The sequence below is a fragment of the Adiantum capillus-veneris genome, chromosome 13 (assembly GCF_014529385.1).
Source record: "Adiantum capillus-veneris isolate H3 chromosome 13, ASM1452938v2, whole genome shotgun sequence".
NCBI classification, from domain to species: Eukaryota; Viridiplantae; Streptophyta; class Polypodiopsida; order Polypodiales; family Pteridaceae; genus Adiantum; species Adiantum capillus-veneris.
In genome coordinates, this window is record NC_140943.1 from 126,838,067 (window position 1) to 126,860,304 (window position 22,238).

Consider the following 22,238-nt stretch of genomic DNA (forward strand, 5'->3'; position numbering starts at 1 on the left):
AAGTAACACTGTCAGCTTATTCACCCCAAAATATCATTCTTATTCATCAAGTTATGTCAAACAGTTTTATCAAAATAGAAATAAATAGGCATGCCATATCTAGTTTCCTTATGATTAAGTGTTCTTTACTTATGCAAAGCAGTCCAATTTTACCAAGTTACCATGCATCCGCATCAAAAAATCATGTCATAATCAGTTTCTAAGTAGGTGCATAAGCACCTACCTGCTTCTAGTAGCGAGACTATTGCGGATCAGGTGGTTGTAGCATTCTTCACAAGGATACCCCATACTTATTGATGGTGATGTCGAAAGTGCTGTAGCGATTTGCCCTTACTGTATATTCCATGTGTGCAACATCTGCAGAGTACAACAGTATGTGGATGGCGCAGTTTTCCAGAGAAACACTACTACCCGCGAGTATGTATTGTTGCCAAATGTAACCATCAGTTGGTTCCGAGCATGCCAGCCTTATTATTCCATCTGTCACGAGGCCAATAGATGGCAAGCGTAGGAAGAATCAATTTAAACATTTGTAGACAAGCCATGTAAATAAACCTGGTGTTATTCTAACACGACATCAGCATGATACAAGTGCGTGTGTGTGTGTGTATGTATGTGTGCATGCCCATATGCACTGAGAACAATCACCTCATCTAAGTAATAGTAGAAGATAAATGTGTGAGTTGTGAAATCGAGAAGGTGATTTGGAAAAAAAGCCCTTCTTTTGGTGAAATTTTTGATGGAAAACTTGAAAAATGACTTTAGTTTTTTGACATTATTGTACTAAAATAACTTGATCATCGATCATGTGTGTGTGTATGCACACATGTCACACACACACACAGAGAGAGAGAGAGAGAGAGAGAGAGAGAGAGAGAGAGAGAGAGAGAGAGAGAGAGATCATTCAATTGGGTGTGTGTGTGTGTACATGAAATAATATGTGTGGTGTAATTTTGTAATGTGGATGGATGTTTAAAGGATTTAAAGGCGTGCACATATTTGATATGAAGTCTGTGTATATCTATCTATACTACTTTATAGTGGAGCAACGTTTTAAGGTTGTTCCACATGGCGAACATGGGGCATTGCAACACCCTACAACCACCCAACTTGACTCTAGCCGTAGGAGTCCAAGCGTTGGCCGGCTGTTGACGAGTTGGCTACATGAGCAAGGCCAGTTGAAGCGACACCTAGAGAGAGAGAGAGATAGAGAGAGAATCTGATGGCTACCTTGATTGATCTCTAAGACGTAGTCGCTTTGACTTTCTTCGCAAGTTGGTGCTCTCAACGATCTGAGAAAGATGCTCTCTCTCTCTCTCTCTCTCTCTCTCTCTCTCTCTCTCTCTCTCTCTCTCTCTCTCTCCTCTCTCTCTCTCTCCTCTCTCTCTCTCTCTCTCTCTCTCTCTTCTCTCTCTCTCTCTCTCTCTCTCTCTCTCTCCCCCAACATTTTGAACCATCTGCAGATCAGAGATTGGAGCAACCCCCATATTTGGCGTTCACCACCTTTGTCGAGTATAGGAGTGGATGGTTCATTAGGAAGACCAATGACCAGTAGCAAGTATCCCAAGAGGCATAGCCAACCTGCACCCCCTTCTTTGTTGGTAGGCCAAGCACTAGATATTGCACATAGAGAGACAGAGAGAGTTGTGTGGCTTCTATTATCCACTTTGGCTCCCCACCCTCCGTCTCTCAATGTTCAAAGCTGCTTCACCAGTCTCTTTGTCTCCTGTAGATCCTCCTGGCCAGTTCATGATTCTCTTTGTCTCCTCAACCCTTCGTCTACCTCCATGTTACAAAATTCAAGGTGGACATCGTTGTTCATGAATAGTCAATTGGTCCACCACACTCTAACGATGTATTCTATTCTATCATGGAGCTCTAAATTTCGATAGGCCGCATGGCTCAATTAGCAACCAAGGGTCATTGGCGTCGTCAGAGAGTTATGTATGAGGGGGGAAGAGGTACTAGGACGACTGCCGAAAAAAGAAAAGTCACTGAAGAGAGAGAAGAAGAAAATGCCGTTTCAGAGCTTGTAATCTGTAGGCCTGACTCAAGGAGCTTTGCATCTCCCATAAGAATAAGCTTTCGCACATCGTCGCCAAAGTTGGAGGAGGAGAAAAGCAGTGTGGAATCCATGGCAGCCCTTTCCACATACACACACACACACAGATGGAATTTTTTGTGTTCGAAATTACTCTGCAACTGCCCTACAAAACATGTATGTAGCTTGGTCATATGTCTTGATATGTGCTACTTGAGGTTGCTTCCTTCTTTGCATCATTTTGCACCAACTTGCGTCATTTGCGGACAATAATAGGCTACAAAAGGTTAAAGAATCCTTCTTGGTGCAAGTTGATAGATCCCCGCACTACGTTGATTAACATGGGTGAAAAAAAATGCTCTCGAGAAATTTATTAATTAGGATTGAAGTGATTGCAGTCACTGCAAGACACCTAATAGTGATAGTGCCAAGAAATTGTCCTTCAGTTGGGATCTCTTGAAATGTACAGATTGCAAGATATTCTAAGAGCCACTAAGTGATCTCTCTCTCTCTCTCTTTCTTTCTCTCTCTCTCTCTCTCTCTCTCTCTCTCTCTCTCTCTCTCTCTCTCTCTCTCTCTCCCCCCCCCCCCCCCCCCCCCCCCCCACCCCCCGCACTTACACACACCAACTTATTTACATGGTGTGATGGATTAATTGGATGATGTGACTTTTTGACACAAGTGCTTTGCTTTACATGCTAAAAATTTTTGTGGTCTTATGGTGCACATATCCCACACACTTGTCAGGCATTTATTGGATGAGCATAAAGCTAGTAGATTGTGCCAAAAAGCTTGCTAACTAGCGCTGCAAGTCTTGGGAGTGATCATGTAAAAATTCATGTACAAAGGTTTGGTCTTGTCGGACATGGGTGCTGATGTTTTGGGTTGTTTGAGTCCCCAAAACATGGTTTTCAATAATCATTTTCAGCCGTGCTTTATAGCTTGTAAATCAGACTTGTACATCATGAGTTATGTGCGTTCGAAGTGGACTTAGAAAGTGGTTGCAAATGCATGCGACATAGGCAGCTGGGCCAACTTGATGATCTAAAATAAGAAATGCTGAGATTTTAATTTTTTGGAGGTAGTCGAGGTTGCGGGCTCCAAGCCGTGCTTTACGGCGTTACACTTGCTGGCCGGAGTGATGCATTACGCCTTCGAAAAGTTTGCCCAGTTTAGAGGTGAAGTTGGAAATTAAGGTTGATGTGTGGGAAGTTGGGAGGAGGTGGAAAAGAATGTGCCATGTGGCAATCTCTTTATCCCACATAGGGGAGAGTGGGCTCAAAAGAAGGGGTATAAGAGTAGGATGGGGAAGGGTCTATTGTTAAGTCATGTGAGAGAAAGGAGCTCTCTCCTCTTCAGCTATGGGGGGCTTGTGGTCTTGGGGAAGGAGGGGGGCACTTTTGCCTTAACACCAGCTTGGACAAGCACTAGGGCTTGAGTTTGGTCCTTGGACAAATTTTTTGACCCCTCACTTAGGCTCCAAGCCACCGACTTACTTAATTTCCTTGCCCAAAAAAGGGCCCTAAATGGACCAATCACATGAGGAAATTGAGGAAAGATATGATGGTTGAGAAAGGGAAAAGAATCCACTTCAATAAAAGTGGAAAATGCCCTCATAAAAATAAGTGCAACACCTGCACAATTTTCAGAGAGCTCATTTTTTAGTAAGAGGGAGTACACCCCCAGTTTCGAGCGGCCATAACTCTCTTGTTTTTCATTTGTTTTTTTCATATGGATACTCTACGAACATCTCCACAAAAGATGAGCTATGTCATGATGTCCTTGGTTTCTCCTAATTCCAAGTGTGTTTTGTGCATGAAGAGTGTTTCATAAATCTTTATAGGTGCCTATCACAGATGTTTTTGACAGTGCAATAGTTCTTCCTTCCGCCGGTGTGACTCGTGCAAGGCTATAGAGGCACTTGTTTTTCTTGTCGTTTGCATGCTAACATCATCTTGGTGCCCCCACGGAGGATCAAGTGCTCCTGTGCTCCGATTTTTGTGAGATATGACTATTCCGCAGGCAAAGAATGTAAAGGGGATGTGGGTCCTTATGGACAACCGCCGATGTATGTGAAAATTGTGGGCAGCACTTGAGGCGATTCTGTAATTAAATTGCAGCCTTTGGAGGGTCGTGAGGTTTTGTGAAGCCAAGCATTGGGGGTTAGGCTACCGAATGTGAGATGGATTAGGTACTGGAGCGATCCATCGACATCCCTTGAACTTTCGACGTCATATGTAAGTATTTTTCTAGCAATCGAAAATGGCGGATGAGTTTCCACAGTTTCATGGATTGCCTAATGAGAATGCAAGGATTTTTATTGAGAAATTGGAAGTCGATTGCTTACTGTGAAATATACGAGATCAAGCTATATTATTACGGTTGCTGCAATACAGTTTATAGGATGAGGCAAAAGTTTGGTTTACACCAAACTATGAAGAGCTGGTGCAGGCACAAACTCCAGGGTGGTTTTGGACTACAATCTGAAAAGAAAGCTTTTCTGGCACAATAGAGATCCATTGAAGTATCGGATGATGTTTGGCATGAAATTTAGGGTACACTCAAAAGGTTAATCAAAGTGTTGATGACTTTATCATACAGTTCACTCGTTTAAGGGATAAATGGGCCCTAGCTTTGGGAAATGAAATCCCTCCAGCCATGTTAAAGAAGGACCGTTTTGTGGCAAACTTAAAGGAAAGTCTGAAGTTCAAAGTTGAGCTGAAAAAGCCTGCTACCTTCAAGGAAGCAGTCACTCTCGCCAGGGAGAAAAAATGGAAGGCTCAAAGACTCAATGAGTATGGGAAAGCGGGCCATGTGCAAGGTAATGGTGGCCAAAATGAGGAAAATCAGGCAGAGGCTGGATCCCAACCTGCTCAAAAGGGTTGCTAACAGTGAACAGTTATAGTGAAATATGCAAGGAATTGCTGCTCACTATTCTTGGAGGTGGTTGTGGTTGTGGTTGTGGTCGTGGTAGAGGAATGGCCCAGGCATGTGAAGGTCAGCCTAATGCTAATGCGGGTCATGGACAAGGTGTCTTTGAGCCACAAAGGAGGTTTATCCCTACCTGTTATAATTGTGGTGAACTTGGTCATATCAGCACTTATTGTCCAAAGCCAACAAGGATGGGAGGTGATATGTTTCCACTCCCTCAATAGATTCCTAATAGGGCTAATGATTTTGCATTGGATATATGGGGAGGTCAAGGTACTAAACAAGAAAATCATGCCTCAACCTCTAGTGGTCATTTGGGTATTGTGCGTGTTGAAGAGAAAGAAGTTGATATGATGCCCGTAGGCAAATGAGAGAGGGAAGGCTACGCCACTCCATGTCCCAATAAAAAGAAAGGGAAAGAGAAAGAGGGTGAAGATGCAAAAGTCAAGAGGAAGAGAAGACCTCGTAGACGGTTTGAAGTAGTAGATTTACCCTTGGGAGAAGGCCAAACATCTTACAGTTTAAAGGAAGTTCTGATTGGGAGGAAAGTACTTTTGGACAGTTGATGAATATGGTGCCCAAACTTAAGACGCAGTGGAAGTCATTAGTGAATCCAGAGAAAGAGCCGAAGCATGGACAAGTCAGAGTGTTGACTGTGGGAGAGTTACCCGACATTTGTCATGTGGTGAATGCTTGGCACAAAGGTGTGGGCATGGGAGAGGCCTACATTGATGAAGGTGCTCAAGTTTGTCACACAGTCATGTGTCGAGAGACTGGGTCTCATTACATGTGGGACCTTTGGGTTTAGGATTTGACTAGAAAACCATGCCAAAGTGAAGTGTTTGGGGCTGATTAAGAATTTGGAAGTTGAAGTCTTTAAAGTTAAGGTTATAGTAAACTTTCGTGTTATGCTAGCTAGCCTGGGAGCTTTTCCTCTCACTTTGGGACAACCTTGGTTGAGAGTTGTTAGTGCTGTGCAAGATTGAGGCAAGGGCACAATTTGTGTGTATGGCAGGAAGGGTGAAAAAAGGGTGTTTGATATGACTACCAAGCAACCTTTGGCACTAAAAGATGTGAGTGAAAATGATGAATCCGAAGCTACTAGTGAAGACAATTCTAAAGATTCAAAAAGTAGCACTACTTCTAGTTCCAGTGATGAGGGTGAAGTGACATTCTTGTTGTTGGACAAGGAAGAGAGAGAAGTGGGTGACATGTTGTCAAGCCGTTTAGAGCAACTTGAGGAGTTGATGCAGCCTAAACAGGAATTGCCAGTGAAGGAGGAGTTGATTCAAAATATGTTTACTGATTTGACACAAGGAGAAAGAAAGGAGTACTTAACAATGTTGAACAGGTTTCCAAATCTTCTCATCACTCCATATCAAGAAATAAGGGTTTTGTTGGAGATCCTCTGAAAATCAAACTAGTTGAAGGGGAAAAGCCAATAAGACAGAAATTAAGAAGGATGGGTAAGGAGCAAATGAATGCTTTAAAGGAAGAAGTGGATAAACTTTTGGATGCAGGGTTCATTGTTCCAATTGATAATGTTGAATGGGTGAGCCCTGTAGTGGTCACTCCAAAGAAAGATGGGCGTTGGAGAGTTTGCGTTGATTATACACCATTAAATGCAGTGACCAAGAAAGATCCTTACCCTTTACCTTTCATTGATCAACTTTTAGATGCAGTGGTTGGCTTTGAAAGATACAGTGCCTGTGATGGCTATTCAAGATATTTTCAGCTTATCCTTGCTCCTGAAGACCGAAAAAAGACTACTTTTATCATGCCATGGGGTTGTTTGTGCTTTTGTTGCCTTCCTTTTGGGTTAACAAATGGACCCGGAGCTTTTGAAAGAAAAGTGGATTGGGTCCTTACCTCGTTCCTTGGAAAGTTTGTCAAAGGATTCATAGATGATTTCTGTGTATATAGTTCAAGGAAAGAGCATGTTCAAAAGCTTGAAACTTTTGCAAGGTATGATGAATGCGGGGGTCAGTTGAACCCTAAGAAGTGTCGTTTGGCATAGCCAAGGGTGAAGCTTCTTGGACATGTGATTTCAGAAAATGGGATAGAAGCAAATCCAGAGAAAGTGAAAGCTTTGTTATTGCTGTCATCTCCAAAGGATACCAGACGGTTGGCCACTTTAATATAGAAGGTTAAATATATGTCTCGATTCATACCTTTGGCATCACAGTTATTGTATCCATTGCAGCAAGTGGTTAAGAATGATCCCTTGGAGTGGACATGTGACTGTGAAGATGTTTTTGACAGAGTCAAAGAAGTTTTGAGTACACTACCCATTATGCAAGCTCCTGATTGGGAAAAGGAGTTTTATGTTAACCCATCAGTGGGAGATGATGCCATTGGGGCCATGTTGTTGCAAAGGGGAAAGGAATCTCAGTATATGAAGCTTGTTCATTAAGCTAGCAGAGTGAAGACTCCTCATGAAAGAGATTACTCTGAAATTGAATTGGTGATGACTAGTATGGTCTATGCTTGCTGATGATTCAGTCATTACTTGTTGCAAAAGTCATTCACTTTTCTCACTAGTTATTCATTGTTTCCTCAACTGTTCAATAATTCAAATATATCAAAAACAATGATGAAGTGGGTTATTGAACTTCAAGCGTTTCAATTCACCTTTTTGGTAGAAGAGAGTACTCATGCTACCCTGGCAGATTTACTCACTTATAAAGACACTCCTGTTTTGGTTAAGGAAGAGGTGGTGCAAAAGAAGGAAGTCGAGACTCTTGCCATATCTGATGCTTCACTGTTATATTTTGATGGCTCTTACTGAAGAAGTCATGATGCTGCTTCGGGAGGCATTGTCATTTATGATGCACAAGGAAAACTTTTAAGGAAACAAGGGCTAAAACTTGATGCAAAAATTAGCAATGAAGCAAAGTACATGGCTCTTGAAGGTGGTTTGCACATCTGTTTACAATTGGGAATTAGACGCTTACAGATCAAAGGAGATGCCTTGTTGGTCGTGAAGCAAGTATTGGGAGTATGGAAGAATAAGCATCTTAAACTGAAGAATTTATGCTTCAAGGTGAAGTCGTTGCTCAAAAAGTTTGAAGCATGGAGTTTGCAGCATATTGAGAGGTCTCAAAATGAAGAAGCTCGTGATGCTGCCCAAGAAATGATCACTTGTGTGTTTGTGTTGAAGGCAAATACCCCTTTATATCATGGGAGGGAAGTGTTATCAAAGGAGATGGATTTTTTGTTGACAGGTGTTTTACCTGAAGGTCTACCATCCTCCAAAAAGTATGCTTTTATAAGAAAAGCTAGAAAGTACAAAATGCTTGATGATGTGCTTTACATGAAAGGAAGTGATTTAGTTTTACGTTGTACGCCATGGAAAGAGGAAATCTACAAGATTTGGGAAGAAAATCTTGAGGTCTCCTGTGGAGCCCATTTTGCCATGAAGATTACATTGCATAAAATTTTACAAGAGGGCTAATATGGCCAAGTATTTAACGGGATGTTAACCATTGGTGCAAGTCTTGTTTGCCTTGTCAAAAAATGAGAAAGAGAATTTTGAAGTCCGAATTACAAAAGACAATTCTAGCTTTTGATGTGTTTGAAAAATGGGGTCTTGATGCTATAGGACCCTTGCCCATGACTAGTAAAAGAAATGTTTACATTCTGACAACAATGGATTATTTGTCACATTGGGCAGAAGCTAAAGCTGTCAAACAGATTACCAGTAAGAAAATGGGAAAGTTTGTATATGAGCATATATGCTGCAAATTTGGTGTACCACTAGAACTACTTTTTGATAGAGGACCAAGATTTAGACGAGAGCTGTTTGATTTCCTATGCAAAAAGCTTAATATACATCACATGTACAATTCTCCCTATTATCCACAATGCAATAGTCTCAATGAGAGGTTCAATGGAGAGTTGGTGAAAATCTTGACAAAGATGACCCGGACACATGGGAAAACCTGGGATTCAGAGTTGCCTTGTGCATTATGGGCCTACAGAATTGCTATCAAAATGAGCACATGGTTTTCTCCTTACCACTTGGTTTATGGCAAAGAAGCATTATTGCCAATTGAAGTGGAAATTCTGCACTCAAATTGTTGTCATTGGGAGATGAAGAGCAAAAAAATATTTGGCAGAAAAGGTTATTGGATTTACAATGTTTGCAATTGGACAACGTTTTGGTTTTAAGCTACTATGAGGAGGTATCAAAGAAAGCTCAAATAAAGGCTAATGCATGTGTGAAGGATAAGGGAATTGAAAAGGGTGATCTTGTGTTGCGATACAATAGTAAGTTGGGCAATACCTTTCAGAAAAAGTTTCAAATTAAATGGGAAGGTCCTTTTACTCTTGTGAATAAGTTAGACAATGGCACATATCAGCTAGCAGATTTGGGTGGTGCACATCATAAATATCGTATTAATGGTTATAAATTGAAGAAATATCTGGCACGTTTTATGACAATTGTGACAGATGAGATGCTATCAATGGAGGAAGACAGTGTGAAAACATCTGAGAATGTGAATGAGGTTTCTGGGAATGAGCTGCAACAATTGTTCAGCCTAGAAACCTTTGCTTGTCATGAATGATCAAGCAGGCTAGGGGGGTTGGAAAGCTATGTCAGGCATTTTTTGGATGAGCATAAAGCTAGTAGATTGTGCCAAAAAACTTGCTAACTAGCCTCATGTATATATATGTACATAGTGCAGCAAGTCTTAGGAGTGATCATGTAAAAATTTATGTACAAAGGTTTTGTTTTTCCGGACTTGGGTGCTGATGTTTTGGGTTGTTCGAGTCCCCAAAACATGGTTTTAAATAAGAGTTTTCAACCGTTCTTTATAGCTTGTAAATCGGACTTGTACATCATGAGTTATGTGCGTTCGAAGTGGGCGGTCTCGACTTAGAAAGTGGTTGCAGATGCATGCAACGAAAGCAACTGGGCCAACTTGATGATCTAAAATAAGAAATACTGAGAATTTAAAGTCTTGGAGGTAGTCAAGGTTGCGGGCTCCAAGCCGTGCTTTAAGACGTTAATTTGATGGCCAGAGTGATGCATTACGCCTCCGAAAAGTTTGCCCAGTTTAGAGGTGAAGCTGGAAATTGAGGTTGATGTGTGGGAAGTTGGGAGGATGTGGAAAAGAATGTGCCATGTGGAAATCTCTTTATCCCACACAGGGGAGAATGGGCTCAAAGGAAGGGGTATAAGAGGAGGATGGGGAAGGGTCTATTGTTAAGTCATGTACGAAAGAGGAGCTCTCTCCTCTTGAGCTATAGGGGGCTCGTGGGCTTCTTGGGGAAGGAGGGGGGCCCTTTTGCCTTCACACCAGCTTGGATAAGGGCTAGGCCTTCAGTTTGGTCCTTGGACAAATTTTTTGACACCTCACTTGGGATCCAAGCCGCTGACTTGCCTGATTTCCTTTCCCGAAAAAGGACCCCAAATGGACCAATCACATCAGGAAATTGGGGAGAGATATGATGGTTGAGAAAGGGAAAAGAATCCACTTTAATAAAAGTGGAAAATTCCCCCATAAAAATAGCTGCAATAGCAAGAGGGAGTACACCCCCGGTTTTGAGCAGCCATAACTCTCATTTTTCATCTGTTTTTTGCCTATGGATACTCTATAGACATCTCACGAGACGAGCTACGTCATGAATTCCTTGGTTACTCCTAATTCCAAGTGTGTTTTGTGCGTGAAGGGTTTTTCATAAATCTTTACAAGTGCTAATTATCATAGATGATTTCGGCAGTGCAATAGTTCTTCCTTCCGACGGTGTGACTCGTGCAAGGCTATAGAGGCACTCGTTTTCCTTGTCGTTTGCAAGCTAACAACGTGCACCCGTTCAAGGCTATGTTGTATAGAGACGAGCTAGGAGACCAACCACGCCCATGTACATAGTGAATGATTGACCCAGCATAGCATTACGAACGTAATTGAAACCCCCTCCCGCCTTCAACACGTTCAATATGATTGTCGCATGCTCACAAGGCCAAAAACAATAAGATTGAGCTGTTTCTTTGCAAAGTCTTCCATCAATCTAGATAGAGTTTCCACTTGCTTTGAACCTCTGCAACAACATCATCATGCAGACTTCACTCTACACTCTTAGTGACAGAATATGTGGAATCAACGGTGTGCAACTTCTATCTCTTCATCAGATACCGAAATGATGTATACATGTGCCCTTAGAATATGAAAATTTTCTCTTTAGAATAAGATATGCATAAATGCTATTGCAAGATATGTATAGCAAAGGCTGGGTGCCAATACTCCAAATTATTACCAAATATCCAGCAAGAGAAACATGCTCGGCTTAGGAGGGAAGAGAGAGAGATGAGAGAGAAAGAGAAGAAGAAGAAGAAGACAAGAAATTTCTAACACTATAGGAACAAACCCAAGAGACCGCACACATCTATCTATCCACGTGTCCATGAGAGAGAGAGAGAGAGAGAGAGAGAGAGAGAGAGATTGCATGCTAGTAAGGCAAGCTGGTGTTGACGACATCAACTACGAGCTACAACTGAGAGAGAGAGAGAGAGAGAGAGAGAGAGAGAGAGAGAGAGAGAGAGAGAGAGAGAGAGAGAGAGAGAGAGATCCTTGCTTGAGGAGTAGCCAAAAGCTTGCTGAAACCTGTAAGGAGATAAAAGTAGCAGCCACTAGCCTAACGACGTAGGCGAAAGATAGAATTAAGATGGTCTCACGGCTTTTGTGTAGGGAAGCTGCTCTACCGCGTGAGGAAAAATTGTAGAAATTTGGACTTAAAAATCTAGAGCTAAGTTGCGTCTTTGGAATTTGCATGCAATGGCAAAAAAAAACCTAGGTTCAGTGTAATCTTACCGATGAATTTTTAAGTTTACCAGTTTGAAATTTTAGTTTGGAAGGTGGGAAAATAGACAAAATTTTAAGATATAAGACTTGCATCGTTATATATGACAATAACTGTAGTATGTGGATTGGTTATGGGTCGGTAAGCAAAGAGGTGGACGCACTCACCTCTTTGAAGTCCGACACTTTTCTTGCCTCACTTATGACCACGGCTATATTTAATAAGAAATAGAGCTCGACTGCTCTTTCGCTCTCTCTCCCCCCTTGCCTGAGTGTTCGCTAGGGCTTCCTTTCCCGTATTTGCTATGAGTGTCCAATGTCCCCTCACATCTCATTTATGAGTGGGTGTGTCCTCCCCCTTTGGTGAATAGCGAGTCATATGGCATAGGGAGATGCTCGGGAGACGTAAGAAACAATCAATGAAGAGGCAATCGAATGAGAGAGAGAGAGAGAGAGAGAGAGAGAGAGAGAGAGAGAGAGAGAGAGAGAGAGAGAGATGATGATGATGTTGTATTTACGTCCTCGGGGGTCCAAAATGACCCATGGGACCACAAAAAAAAATAAAATCTACAAGAGGCTCCCCTCATGTGTGTAGAGGGGGTAGTGGGCTAGTAGCTTTCTTGTGTGTTAGTGTTGTGTGATGATCCAATACTTTGGCAAAGTAGATGCCTAAAGCTACTGGGGAGGGGTGTGTCCGAGAGAGAAGCTCCTCAAAGGTGACATCTCCTTGCAATAGCATTGGGAAATCAGCACGGATGTGTGCGTATGCTGGGCACTCGATGGTGACATGGGCCTCGCTTTCCACTTTGTTTAAATTGCATTGTGTGCATGTCCTTCTATTTTCCTTAATATTCAGCCACCCTCTCATTTCAATCTTGAGCATGTGTGATCGTGTCCACATCAAAGTAATGGCCCGTCTTGCCCGGTGGGACATAGGTGTCCTGATATGCATCTGGGTGTCCCCAGTCTTGTAGGTCTCCCAATATTGTGTATTGATGTGTTTGCTGTAGTATTCAAATTTGGACCTGTGTACTGCTGTACTCCATTTAGTGTGTAGGGCTTCAAGTATGCTTCTGTCAAAATTCAGCCCATGCTCATGTTCAGTGCCTTCCTCTATGTGCATGTCCACCTGGTCTCCCACATTCCATCTAGAGAACCATTTCCGTATGTCTTCTACGAGACTGGATGTGAGAAATTTACTCTTGTAATTCTTTTGCGGTTTACATCCGGCTTGCCATGCCATGTGGGGTAGACGGCTCTCCGGCATCATCTTAACTTTCATGAGGTATCTGTGTACCCTCTGTAAGGCTTGCATTTCCAAGGGTCTCTTACCTGTCTCCAAAAGCATCACTGAGTATGGGGTGGTAGTTTTGATCCCCATGTGTCTACATAGGAATTTTTTCTATATCTTTTCAATGTCATTCCAAGTGCTAGCGGGGATACTCCCCCCCATACCTCTACACCGTAAAGTATTGTTTGGACCACGCATACATCAAATGCTAGAGACTTGATTTCCCATCGCCTTGTGACACTTTGCTTGCACATGTTCTCAAATTCATAGTATTTCGCTTGTCCTGCATCAATTCTGTTTTGCGCGCAACTTCCCCATGCATGGTTTGAAGGTACATAGATGCCCAAGTACTTGAACCTCTCAACCGCTTGGAGTGCTTGCCTGTCATACGTGATGATGGGCTGATTCTCATTTCTACATGTGTGGACTGACATAACCTTTGTTTTGGCTACATTGGCTGACAAGCCCGTTGCATTGCAAAATGCATGTATTGCATCCAAAAGTTTCAGTAGAAGGAGGGCCTTGTAGGCAAAGAGAACCACATCGTCGGCATATATGAGGAACAGAAGCGTGAAAGTACCAATGCTAGGGTGATCTCCCCCCTCTCCCATAGCCTTGTTAATGAAATCATCAAGCTCATCTATGCATAGTCCAAAAAGCGTAGGTGACAAAGGGCATCCTTGTTTAACTCCCATAGTGCTCCTGAACTCTTGTGAGAAACCTGTGTTTGTCTTGAGTTTACATATGACCTCTTGGTAGAGGCGTCTCACTACTGCCCTGAGATGCATAGGAACTCCCAGAGTTTCCATACGTGACCATAGCCCTTGACGGGGTACTGTGTCAAACGCTTTCGTGAAGTCCACAAAACAACAATACAGGGTTTTTCCTTTTAGCCTGGTTTCATCCATCAAGACCCAGAGTGTGATAAGGTGGTCTATCGTGCTGTGGCGGGCTTTAAATCCTGCTTGTCCAATGGCACGTTTCTTGTTATTTTCAGCCCATGTGCTAAGATCTTTCTCAATAATACTTCCAAATAGTTTTGCCATACATGAGCTCACCATGATGGTGCGATAATTAGTGAGCAAATTGCGGTCACCTCCTTTAAAGAGCGCTTTCACCCAGTTTTCTTGCCAATCTTGGGGTAAGTATTGGTTGATTGCTTGATTCATCATATGGTGTATCCATTTCTTAGCGTCAATACCTGACCATTTCAACATTTCAGAGGTAAGATGTAATGTGTCAGCTGCTTTCCCATTTGCCAGGCTTTTGAGGCCTTTAATGACTGCCTGGAAGGTGATGGGCTTTGGATGTTCGGCCTGAGCCCCTGTGTATATCGCCTCTTGAGTCCCCGACGGGGCATACAAAGTTTGTACATAAGCATACATTTCATTTAGGCTGAAATCTCCCATCACATCCCCTTTCTTCCCCTTCATGTTACGCCAAGCCTTCTTTGGCTCTTTCTTGAACCTGTTGAGGTCTAGTTGTTCTTTTGAGAGTTCATAAATGCGTCTCTTTTTCCTCTTGAGTGTATTGTATTCTCTAGTAGCCCATTCCCATTCAGTTGAGTGTTGTGCTAAGCCTCTCATCTTGCGTTTGGCCTCCTTGTATTCTGCATCAAACCAAGGATTATGAGGTAAACCCTTCCTGGTCTATTTACCATTTTGATACTTGCCCATAGTAATTTTTGCCGCTTCCTCCATTGCATGTCGGAAGATCAGAGAGAGAGAGAGAGAGAGAGAGAGAGAGAGAGAGAGAGAGAGAGAGAGAGAGAGAGAGAGAGAGAGAGAGAATTATCGTCCACGGAGGTCAGATATGACCTATGGGACCAAAAACAAAGCATTACAAAGGATTCCTTCTAAGTGGAGTGGTTGTTGGATACATATCAGTTAAGGACTGAGGGTCCAACGAGGGGTGGAAAAGGGGAAGATAAAGTGAAATGAACAAAACCTAAGGAGGGGTAGGTGAGGAGGGAGCCGGTTTGGGAGTTCGGAACTCTTAGATAATGGCTTTACCTCCTCGATAGACTGCCCATTTTCTTGCTATGCGCGCTTCACGCATCTTTTGGAGCTCTGCCTTCTTCTGCTTGAGTTGGGTGTGTGTGAGATCTTCAACAAACCAAATTCTTGTGTCCTTGAGAAGCCTTGATTGCTCAAGGATCTTGACTCGATCCGCCTTGGTCTTGAAGGTGAGGATTGCATGATTGGCGCGATGCTCGTGTTTAAGAGTGGTGATTGTTGCTGGTCCCATTGTACCATATGGATTGTTGTTTGGATGCGGGCGAAAGACTCGTGGAACTTTCCTTCTCCTTTCTAATAGCTTGGAAGCCCGCCAATGCGAACATTGCGAGCGATATCATCTTGTCGTCGTTGTTCGCGTAACGTAGATACTACACGATCTTCAACTTTGCGGGAGATGACATCGTGCACTTGAGTCTTGACCTTCTACGTGAGGGTGGTTTCCACTTCCACTTTTGTTTCATTAAGCTTGATTTCCATCTGTTCCATCTCTTCCTTCTTTGAGTTCTCTACTATGGTGAGCCAAGACTCAATGAAAACGAGCCTTTGCTTTAGCTCCTCGTTTTCCTTGCGAAGTCTTTCTTCATTTTGAAGACGGACGATGCCATCTATCTTCAGGGGTGTTGCTACACCCTGAAAAATGTGAGCTTTCCTCGAGATGAAGCTCGAGTGGCCATGGGTGGGCACTCGGACCAAAACCGTGGTTGAAACTGAATTGAATTTGGGCTTCTGTAAGCTGTCAAACAACCCTCAGACCTTTGCTGCCGAACAGAAAAACCCTTGGACCAGCCTCTGTAAGCTGTCGAAAACAGACACCCCCCCCCCCCCCCCCCCCCCCCCCCAAAAAAAAAAATTGGGCCTCTGTAAGCTTTCAAACAAAACCTCCAAATTAATTTGGGCCTTTTTAATTGACTCTGTCGGGCAAAGCTGCGCGGTAGACGTTGAGCTAATGAGTGGGTCGCAAGGTGAGGTCGCAGGGCGAGGCAAAGGCAGCGCAGGGTCTGTGGCTCGTTGGCAAACGTGGGTCGGCAACTGCAGGAGAGCGGCAGCAGAAGGTGCACGGGGCTTGAAGCTCGGGCCTTGGGCGGAGCTGATGCAGTAACGCCCCCCACAGGGCTGCCCTCACCCAGGGGGAAACACGTAGAGAAGAAGAGCTTATGGTTGAGAGAGAGAGAGAGAGAGAGAGAGAGAGAGAGAGCTCTCCTTGCCCAAGTTCTTGCTCAAGGAGTAGCTAGAAACTTGCTACATTATGTAAGGAGACAAAAACGGTAGCCACCAGCCTGTCGATGTAGGCAAAAATGGTAGACTTAAGAGGGTCTCCATGACTTTTGTACAGAGATGCCATTGTGCCACAAGAGCCAAAATTGCAGAACTTTGGGGGCAAAAATTTAGAGATAAATTGTGTCTTTAGAATTTGTGCACATTGGCAAGAAAAGACCTAGGTTTAGTGTAATCCCGCAAATGAATTCTTAAATTTACCTCTCCAAATGTGGACAAAATTACAAATTTTTAAGATGTAAGTGGTGCTCATATGCCAAAATTAATGTATAAAATAAATTTTGGTATACTCTATGCTTGGAGCTATGAATGCAGGCGCACGACATGGTAAGATGATGTGTGTGGGGCATAACCTGGGTGGTGCTTTGGCTACACTGTGTGCCAAGTGGTATCAAGAGGTGGTGTGGTGCTCTATGTGCCAAACTTGTTGACATACCCAATCTTTGCATCAACTTACAAGCATGTGGCCTAACCCATTTACCTATACAAGGACGCACTCGGTCAAGTCTCTCCCACCTTGAAGGCTGCCATCCCAACGAGCTCAACCTGGGCTTCTTTGACCATAAGACAACTTCTTCAATAGCCTCCATGAGTGCGGTGCTTCAAAGCGTGGGCTTACTAGCTAGCCATCGAGAGATAATTCGGACAATTCTATAGCAACCATTGAAATATAATTTCAGCCATTGCAATGCCTTTGTTGGTAAGAGCGAGTGAGATCCACGGGACGTCGTAGCGGATCGCGCGAGCTGGCAACTTTTTATAACGATGTAATTGTGAATTTTTGCATCATCTTGCGTAGAGCCACATGCCTATGTAGGTGATTGCATGTGGAGAGTTCTGACCCTGCTCTTGTTGCGCAATCCTGCAATCAGTGTTTTCTTGCAACACGATCTTCATCAACCACGAAACTGCTGCGCAGTGAGCAAGCAAAGCTGAGCGCGCAGACGGTAAAGATAGGAGAGCTTAGCGAAAATAAAAGAGATGCCAGGTGGACGAACGTCGTGCGAGATTTTTTTGAGTAACTAGTTCACTCCTGCGTTCCAATCGTAGTACCACTGTACCAGAGCAGATGGAGGTTGTGAAGCTAAAGCCGACGCCACTCACCCCCGAGTCCTTCCAACCCTACGGCCAAGTCATCGGCCCTTCCCCTGATGGTGCTCTCTTTGGACCCCAGGATGCGCAGCTCCACCTCAGCGCTGGCACACCCAGGTTCTCTCTCTCTCTCTCTCTCTCTCTCACACACACACACACACACACACACACACATTCATTCTGGCGGGAAGCCTTGTGTTATAAGTCAATATACGAAGGAAGAACAGACTGCAGTACTCAAAAGAACTGTTTGTTAGAGCTTGGTATAGAGATCATAGTGCCAAGCCGTTTCTTAGAGAAGGGTGTAGAGATCTTCAAAGCAGGCTGTATCCATTGAAAACATTAATATCCTGAAAGTGGTGACAAGACGTGCAGCCAGGGCAAGAAAGTAGAATATGACTTCAATTTGACAGGAAAAGAGCCAGAGAGCTAAGAACGTCTGCCAGATTGAAAAGAAGGATAATTGGAGTTTGACCACAACAGACGCTTTGTGACTGAGTTCCTACAGACAAGGACAACTCCGGAAAATATTTGGAGATTTGAACGTGTTCCACATTATGTCAAGTAGAAGACACAGTGTTTCTATATCACTAGGAACCAGAGGATTAGCATATGTATTTGGCTTTTGGTAAGTGCAATTTATCAACCTAAAATTTAGAGAGTCCTCAAGTCCAATGCACAAGAGAATTTATACAATACTGGCATGCTCAATTGCTATGGTTGAGGTAGCAAGCTGATGCTGTTGCGAAGAGGAGCCATGCACATCTTGACAATAGCTATGAAAGACCTGTTCACATTCTCAATGCCCAGTACTCGGCTTGGAATGTCATTTGCAATACAGTTCAGGATTCTTAGCTAGTTCGTGGTCTAGCGTGAAGACGGACTAAAGCATTCCACAGCATGCGAGGCTTGTTTATTTCAAAGTATGAAGTTGTTAACAGTTATTCAAGTAAATACCACCTGATGTTAATTCTTTCTATCTCAAACGATATGGATGGATGTATTGAATACTTTTCATGGGATTGATTCTCTTGATTCAATGCTCTTTCTAGTGCTAGGCTACATCATGGATTCTACTTTGCATCTATAGAGCCATAGCCTTAGTATTAAGGCAATTCTATGCATGCTGAAGGTGATGGGGATCTTGTCCGTGTGGATGACGACTATGAGTCTATAGCTTGCACTTTTTGATGAACATGCCAAAAATATGTGGCATGTGCACAATGGTTGTGTGTGCTATGTGGACATGCTAAACCTACTTCCATAGCCAAATAGCCTCTATAGAGCATAGGGGATTTTGAACCGGCAATTATGTGAGCTTGTTGGAAGACTTGGAACCATTCAAAAGCACATGCAATTTGGAGGTTCTTCGTGCATTTTTTGTCACGCACACGTGGCTCTGTGTGCCACGTGGACATGCTTAATCAACTTCCAGGAGGATTAGTACTGGCAATTTTATGAGCGTGTTCGCAGGATTTGCATGTCTGGACGAGTCCATTAGATTAGGTTTTCCAGTTTTGGAACCCTCTTGCATAAATGGTTTGTACAAGCGTTTTGACAGATATTATTATACTTCCGTGGGCATCTGGCATGATGTGCATATAGTTTTAGGAATCCAACGAGCCATTCCTCCCGTCAATCAGATTCCCGGGTGGGTAGATGTGCGACAATTTCACCCCAAAACTTTGTCCCGGTAAAGTTTATCATTAAGTCATTTTTATGAATTTATTTTATAAGCTTTGACAGAGGTTTTGCCCTACGTAAGTCCTAAAATCCTTTTAAGCAGTTTTTGACCCTATAAAGAGAGCGGCCTTGCTAGCGTTTCCACTAGTTGCAGATAGCACCAGATCAGCCCTAGCATTTCTCTACAGATTAGCCCTGGCGTTTTTGCATCCAAGTAGTAGATCATCCTCAGCACTACCCTTGGCGACATATCAGCCCAGTATTTTCAGATTTCAGTCCATTCCCTCACTGGAACCGGCCCGGATTTGTCATTGCTGGCTTCTCCATTGCAGTCCAGTACTTCGGTAGCCAGCTGAGCCTCTTCTCGGCCATTTCCTCGCCGCATCGAGTGCTCCCATTGCTGCCTATCATCGGCATCATCAAGATCTACGTTTTTAGCCCTGCTTTGCGCGACAGACCTGCCGCATTTTGCAGCCGGATCCGCGCTTTTGCAGCCAGCTTTCAGCACTTGATTCCTCGCATCGGGAGCGCATATCAGCCTAGATCTATCCCTTGGTGGCCATCAGAAACCCCTCATCGAGACGGATCTAAAGGTATATCAAATCAGGCCTCGAGAGTCGAGGTGCTTCATTTTGAAGAGTTACCGCGGTGACATTCCCCATTTGAGTCAGTAGAGTCTGCATTGGGGTATTGCACGTGTGTCCATTCCATTTACGCAATCAAAGCAAATACCACATCGGTAGTAGTGTGGGGGTTGGTTGGGACCCCATTGGGTGTCATTCTCCTTCGCTCTCTCTCTCTCTCTCTCTCTCTCTCTCTCTCTCTCTCTCTCTCCCGCGCACATCTCAACCTCTCTCTCATTCCTTCTCTTCAGGGAAATCATAGTTACCCGGAACGGGAAATCGGAATGGGGATGGCAACGGGCATGGAATGCCATTCCCCGTTACGGATACTCATGTTTGAAACACAGAAGGGGGATTTGGAATGGAAAGTTGGAATTGGAAAGGGGAACGGAGACCTGGAAATGGCCATTCCATGTAACTATGAGAGAAATATAAGGAACCATCTCTCATGCTAAGTAGCACTTGTTAACACAAGGAAAGAAGTAAAGATTTTGTGGAAGTGTAAAGTCTATATCTTCACCATTTTAATTCCATTGCATCTGACATTTTCAATCCATCCCTTCTCTGGCACTTCCTGCTAGTGGTCTCCCTGCTCCTTGCCGTTGCATCTATGCAACCATCGCCCTCTAGTTACATCTCTCTCTCTCTCTCTCTCTCTCTCTCTCTCTCTCTCTTCCCCTCACCCCCCTTCCCCCCTTGTGCTTTGGCCCCTCGTTGGCCCTCTTACTCGCACTCACCCACCAGCCCCCCTCCCAATCCACCAACCCCTCCCTTTGCGAGCCCCATAGTTGCCATGAAACTCCTTTCTTACACAAAAGATGTGGGAATCAATTTCCAAAACATCATGCCCTTTGAAGACTAAAATTCAATAGCTATAGGTGTCACGTGCGCACTTCACTTGTGCTACGTGGACATGCTTCTGCCACAATCTAGCATGAGTCTTAGCTTAGGACCTAGCATGGCACTTTGTGAGCCTCTAGTAGGACGTGCATATCCAAGCCAGTCATAGTTGCATACCCTCTCTTGCACAATATAGCATTTTAGCACACATGCAATTTACCGCGTGTGAACCACCTCTAGCATTGCACTTATTAATAAATGACTTTTCATATTCCTTAATCGTGGGGCTGGATTTATGCTTGCTGGACCTAGATTGTTGCACCTATATATGCATGCCTTTTGGGCGCTAGGAGAGGCAGCAGAAGAAGAAGCTCATCGTTTGCAGAGTGAGAGCAGCCAGCATTTCAGCCAGCATTTCAGCGATTTCAGCTTTAGCACCAACGTTTTCAGTCCAGAACAGTCAGCGTTTTTAGCCTTTGATCGGCATCAACATTTAGCCCCTAGCCCTTGTCATTGTAGCAGATCCTAGCCGTCGACACTGCTAGCGTGTTCGGCATTCAGCCATAGCCTCGTCGTCGTCGTCGACATAGTACCCCAGCATAGGAACTAAGCTTGATTTTTCATCAGCTTATCATCCTCAAACAGTTGGTCAAAGCGAAATCGCTAATGTCATTGTTTTAGACCTCCTCAAGTGCTATGTTTCGGAAAGACAATCCGAATGGGAACAGTATTTACCGTTATTTGAGTTTGAGTTGTCACGTGACACATCCAACCCTATGTGTCCGTGGACAAGCTACACCATGATCAGGGTTCAGTCAGTCCCGTCAAGTTTAGATTAGAAGTGATGTGGCACTTTTGTGAGTCTATTCATAGACCGTGCATGCCCAGTCACTTAGTGTAGATGCATATCCTCTGGTTGCACACAGCATGATCATCGATATTCCCATCAGAATCCATCAAATTCCATCAAGGGATTTTTCCAGTGCATTTAGCCTATTTCACCTATTTTTGACATTTTTCACTTATTAATTTAAGTGACTTCCCAACAAAAGTAGGTAGGGCAGTTTTGCTAAGTTTGTATATAAGCAAACCCAAGTTAGCACTCAATGGCAGAAGAAGTAGCAAGAGCTGCCCGCTCAACTGGCACCTTCTCAGCAAGAACCCCTCAGCACCATCAAGCCTTGGCGTTTTCCAGCCCTAAGCCTAACGTTTTTGGTCTTCATCATCACCTCCCTCAAGCCTTGGCGTTTTCAGCTTTGCAATCCTCGCCAACAGTCCCAGATCCATAGCGTTTTTACTAACGCTACCCAAAGCTGCTAGCGTTTTCATTTTCAGCCTTCGATGGAGAAATTGCAGCAGCGTTTTCAGCATTCAAATCAGCAGCAGATTCAGCCCTAGATGCTTGAAGAGATCGTCATTTTCAGCCCTCAAAAACGCAGCCAAAACAGCAGTTTTCAGCCACCCGAATCAGTCCCGATTTTCAGCCATAGCGTTTTTATGGACAGCAGATAGAAGACCGCAGATTTCAGCCCTTAAGTCGTCGTCGTTGTCCCCGTCGTCGCCACCGACATAGTCCCTAGACTTGCATCAGTCCATGCATACCATTTGTACCAGATTGTGCAATCATAAGTAGACCGCTCT

General features: G+C 43.7%; 1 protein-coding gene across 2 annotated transcripts in view; it reads left to right on the plus strand.

Moving 5' to 3' along the window:
- Window positions 1-17,179: 17,179 nt before the first annotated feature.
- Window positions 17,180-22,238, plus strand: part of LOC147444837 (uncharacterized) — a 105,164-nt gene continuing 100,105 nt past the window's right edge. Inside the window, exon 1 of one of the 2 annotated variants that reach the window (XM_086527363.1) lies at window positions 17,180-17,568. In XM_086527363.1, the coding sequence (XP_086383489.1) occupies window positions 17,429-17,568 (140 nt within the window). In that variant the 5' untranslated portion in view covers window positions 17,180-17,428. The remainder of the gene's footprint in view (window positions 17,569-22,238) is intronic. The other variant, XM_086527364.1, reaches the window with a different exon arrangement.